Raw genomic sequence first — 5,160 nt, 5'->3', positions numbered from 1 at the left:
GTCCCGCGCCGAGGGAGGGAAACAAAACATCACCTGTGGCTCCCTGGGCAGGGTCCGGACCGCCGCTCCGGGCAGCGCCTCCCGGGCACCGGAGCTCGCAGCGCGGGGAGACGGGAGCGAACGGCTCTGCTTCGCCCAGTTTTGCCCCGCTTCTCAACCTGTTTTCCACCAGTTTTTCCCGGTTTCCCTCACCCTGTCCCGCCCCGGGCCACCGAGACGCCCCCGCTCTCTCCCGCCGGGATGGGAGCCGCTCCGGAGGAGCCCCGGGGAACCGGGAGAGCGCCCGGGGCGCTGAGCTCGGCTCGGTGCCTGCGGGGACACGCGGCGGTGGCAGTGGGAGCAGCTCCAGCACAGCCCTTATGCCGCCCGGAACGGGACCCCGAGCCCGGCAGAGCCTCTGGAGCCGGGAGCGGGAGCCGGGAGCGGGAGCCGGGAGCGGGAGCCGGGAGCGGGAGGCGCCGCGGTGGTGGCGCCGTCGCGTGGGCAGCGCGGGTATCGCAGCCGGGCCGCCCCGCGCCCAGCCCCGCCGGTACCGCCACCCGCGCCCCAAGGACACTGGCGACACGCGGACACCTTTCCGTCACCCCTTTATTCAAGCCGCTGCACGTTTTAGCCCTCGCCCATGGAGCCAGCCGGTGCTGCCGTCCGGGACCCGCCCGCAGGTACCGAGAGCTCCTGCGGAGAGAGCGGAGCCCATGGGCCTCAGCATCCACCCCAGTGTGAGGATCCGGTCACACCGGCCCGGTCGCCCCCCCTGTCCCCTGCACCTTCACGCGATGCCCGTTTCCCGCACGTCTTCGCTTCTGGAAGGTGAATCCTTGTTTAATGTCTCCATCTCTTCTGCCTTTCTCTTCCTACGCTGCCTCCGACAGTGGCTTGACAGGGTGGAAAAATAATAAAAAACAAACAAACAAAAAAGAGGCAGAATGAGACGTGGCAGTGATGCTCCTCCCTCTCCCTCGGCTTTTACCCTGTAGAAGATCCATATGGGATCACACCTGGTTTCCAGCCCCAAAGGGATGTCCCAGGCACCTCCCAGCACCTGCAGAACCATGCCCCACCAGCCTGGGGCAGCCCAAACTGAACCTGCCTGGAGCCAGTGGAGCTGGGCAGGATTTGTCCTTCCCTTCCCTTCCCTTCCCTTCCCGCTCCCCTTCCCGCCCCGTTCCCCCACGTACTGACTGCAGAGGCAGATGCCGACGACGAGGATGATGAGGGTGACGATGGCGGCGATCAGGGAGATGATGACGATCTGGCCCTGGTCCCCTCGCAGGTAGAACAGATCCACCCTCTCGCAGCGAGCACCGGTGTAGCCTCGCTCGCACCTGCCCCGCAGTACAGGGGAGGCAGAGGGGGGTCCCAAAAGCTGCCATGGTTCCGTGCCCCCCTCATCCTGCTCTCCCGGGGAGGACGGGCACAGCATCCCACCCCGTGCCGCCGCCTCCCCACCGGGGGTGACTTACACACAAGCCGGTGCCTGCTCGGCCACGAGGAAGCGGCACCTCCCTTTGACGCAGTAGTGCTGGTACTCCTCCGGGCACCGGGAGAAGTGGCCCTGCCGCCGCAGCTGCGTCCCGTTCCCTGGGGGTGACAAGGACGAAGAATTCCCCCGGAGGGGTGATAGCTCTGCCCGAAGGCAGCAGCATCCCGGAGCTGCTCCATCCGCGCAGCAGCTCCGAGCCTGGCCGGCTGCAAACAGCTGCCAGCACGGGTGTCCTTGGCTTCCCAGCCCAGGGATGCCACACGGCTACGCTAGACAAAACCGGCTCTCCCGCTCCCTTCCGCCGCCTCCGGCTCTCCCGAGCACCCTCACACCACCCCTTACCTGTGCATCCCTTGGCGCTGCCGCAGGTGAGCCCCTCCGTGCCGTGGCCGGCGGTGACGTTGGTGTCGGCTCCCACGAAGAATGCCAAGCCTGGAACACAGCGGAGGCAGCTCGGAGGGGAAGCCCCGGCACCGCCACCACCGCCCCGCCACAGCGACAGGGAGGGGACCGGCAGCGGGCTCTGCAGCTGCGCCCACGGCCCCCCTTGCCTGGCAGCATCAGCTTTTCCCCAGGGTCAGGAGAAGGGAAAACCGGTCCCCGCCTGCTGCCTCCACCCACCAACGCCCCCGGAGGTCTGGGCACGGAGGTCTGGGAGCCAGCGTGGTGGATTTTGGACCACACAGCCCAGCCAGCTGCTCCTCTGCCCAGGGAGGATGCAGGGAGGGATCCCCAGAGAGATCCGGGATCATGGAATCACTGATTGGTTTGGGCTGGAAGGGACTGTAAAGTCCGTCTTGTTCCAACCCTGCTGCCATGGGCAGGGACACCTTCCACTAGAAGGACCACACCAGGTTGCTCCAAACCCTGTCCAATTTGGCCTTGGACACTTCCAGGGATGGGGCAGCAACAGCTTCTCCGGGTAATCTGTGCCAGGGCCTCTCCACCCTCACAGGGAAGAATTCCTTCCCAATATCTAATCTAAACCTGCCCTTTGTCAGTATAAAGCCGTTCCCCTTTGTCCTGTCATTCCGTGCCCTTGTGACAAGTCCCTCTGCAGCTCTCTTGGAGCCCCTTTAGGCACTGCAAGGTGCTCTAAGGTCTCCTTGGGCCAGGAAAGGGGCCACCACGCTCTCCGTGGCCGCGGGGTGAAACCGAGAGGCGGCGGAGCCCGGCACGTCACAGCGGCGGTAACTGGATCGCTGGCATACCAGCACTGACTCAGCACGGCCCCGCTCCCAGCCCGGCCCTCTCCAGGGATTCACCCGCCGTGGTGGCACCCAGGGAGCTGGGGACAGGTCCTGCTTGACGGGGCGGGGTGCTGGGTGGCTCCCGCGGAGGTGTCTCGCCGAGGCGGGGGTGTTGCCACCCCGAGGTGGGTGCACTTTGAGGCTTCCCAGAGAGGGGAGAGTTTGCGCGGCCAGATCCCGGCAGCCTCGTCTCGGGCTACCTGTTTCCTCATCCGGCCCTTCGGCACCTTGGAAACAGCGGTGGGAGCTGCCCAGCCAAGCCTCCGGCGTCCCCCCCATCCCACAGCAGGGACATTCCCAGTACACACGTCCCTCCTGGCTATATATAGCCACCATCGCGCTAATGACGTGCTTTGGCTAACAGAGCTCCAAGAGAGCACGGCGGGGAGGAAAAGGAGCCCACCGCCCCGCCCGGCCCAGCCGCAGGGTGGGAGCTGCCTGGCGGGAGCCAGGGATGAGCCATGGGGCGGCTGCCCCCCGGGATCCAGCTGTGGGCGGCGTGGGCACGCGGCGGGGCAGGGAGGGAGGCTGACTTCACTCCCGGTGACCGAGTTCACAGCTCGGCATGGAAATATCCCCACCACGCTGAGCTCCCCACCCTTATTGCAACCAGATGCGGAGTTCTGGCATCCTCCGGGCTGGCAGCCCCTTGGCAGGACCGCCCTGGTGGCAGCGCCAGCTCCAGAGGGAGGGAGGCTGTGCCTCCCCCGCAACCGGATCGCAGCACCCAGAAGCCGCAGGTGCAAACACTCTCAGCTCTTTGATGCACGGGGAGACTGGCTCCACTATCTAGGACTGCACGCTTTCCTGAGCGGCCAGAGATAACCCAGGGAAGTATCCCAAACACTGGGTTATTTTGCTGTTAACACCCCCATGCTTTCCCAGGAAAGCCCAAACTGCAGGAGAGCAACCACCCAGGACATTGACGTGGTCTGATGGGACATACCAGCCCCAAAACAGGTCTGCTACCCTTGTTTTCCTCCTGCCAGCACAGGTTTGGCAGGTTTTGCCAAGTGCTGTCACCAGCTCTGCCAAAGGGCCAAACCCAAACTGCTCCCTGCGGAGAGAAAAGCTCCCCCAAAATCCCAGTGCTGGCACTCTCTGCCAGGGAGGGTGTCAGTTTCCAGCCCTATCTGTGGTTATTTCCTGGCAGCCATGAGCAGACACCTGTCTGCAGCTTCCTGCCTCCCAAAAACTTAGGAACTAACATGGGAATGCTCACACACTTGCTGAATAGGTACTGGCCCCCCTGCCCCCAGCATCCCCCATTCCCGGCGCTGCCAAGGATGGCTGTGGGTACTCAGGCACCCACGAGCAGTGTCCCATCAACAGGTGGTAAAAGCATCCCAGCCCTGCTCCAGGATCCAGCCAGGGCAGCCTAGCCCCCCATGCTGGCCCCAAGAGATTCAGGGATTCAGAGGCAAGGGGAGCACTGGACTGGAATGGTGGGGAGTTCCAGGATGGGAACTGCGGACACACGGGGGAGCCCAGGGACAGGACTGGATAAAAACCAGGCTGGGCATAGGGGAAGGGCTGGCATGTCCGGGGGGGCACAGGGAGTCACTGGGATGGGACTGGAGAAACACCAGGGTCAACACTGGGATGGCACAGGGCCAGCATCAGGATGGGGCGTAACAGGGGGGATACAAGGGTTCAGCAGAATGGGACCAGGGGAGCAGCAGGACGGGATGGGGGAGCACCAGGACAGGCAGGGGGGAGCACCGGGATAGGACCGGGAGGCAGGTGCAGGATCATCAGCCTGGGACCGGGAAGCAGCGGGATGGGATAGGGGCAGCACCGGGACCAGAAAGAGGATAGTGCCGGCACAGGGGGTGACATCGGGCTGGGACAGTGGAGGTGACACCGTGCAGGGACGCGGAGCACCGTGCAGGGGCGGGGAGCGCCGGGCCGGGACAGGGAGGAACACCCTGCCAGCCCCTGGGTATCCCGGGACCGGGCTGGTGGCAGGGCAGGGGGACCCCCGTGCTTACCGGAGGCGAGGGCCAGGCAGAGCAGCAGGGTACCGGGCCCGCCGCCCGGGGCCGGGGCCGCCGCCGCCGCCTCCATGCGCGCCGCCGCCGCCTGCCCGGTGCCCGGTGCCCGGCGGCTGCGGCGGGGCGGGACGGGGGCGGCCGCTCGGGCACCACCGCCCTCCTTCTCTTCCTCCTCCTCCTCCTGCGCCTCCTCCTCGTCCAGCTGCGCGGCTCCCACCCCGCCGGAGCCATCCCTTGGCGGTGCGGCGGTGCCTCCCCGGGTGTCCTCTCCCGTGTGTCCCACCCACGCGTGTCCCACCTCGCACCAGCCACGCCTGGCCCCGTCCTGCCAGGAGGCGTCAAGCAGATGCCTCATCCCTGATCCCTGGCGGCGAGAGGGATCCCCCATCCTGCCATCCCGGGTTCCAAGCAGGGCTCCGGGGATCCCCTTTCC

General features: G+C 66.1%; 1 protein-coding gene across 1 annotated transcript; it reads right to left on the bottom strand.

The window, feature by feature from the left end:
* Window positions 1–570: 570 nt before the first annotated feature.
* On the bottom strand, window positions 571–4,800 carry BTC (betacellulin). The gene is made up of 6 exons (XM_032109810.1): window positions 4,725–4,800; window positions 1,826–1,915; window positions 1,464–1,581; window positions 1,179–1,325; window positions 768–875; window positions 571–675 (listed from the first exon to the last, which is right to left on the bottom strand). Exons 1-5 carry the CDS (start codon window positions 4,798–4,800, stop codon window positions 770–772), a joined length of 537 nt encoding a protein of 178 aa, XP_031965701.1. The 3' UTR covers window positions 571–675; window positions 768–769.
* Window positions 4,801–5,160: the final 360 nt, after the last annotated feature.

Source organism: Corvus moneduloides, chromosome 5 (genome assembly GCF_009650955.1).
Source record: "Corvus moneduloides isolate bCorMon1 chromosome 5, bCorMon1.pri, whole genome shotgun sequence".
In the NCBI taxonomy this organism is placed as follows: Eukaryota; Metazoa; Chordata; class Aves; order Passeriformes; family Corvidae; genus Corvus; species Corvus moneduloides.
Note: the sequence above shows the minus strand (reverse complement) of the source record. Positions and strands in the feature narration are given on the sequence as shown.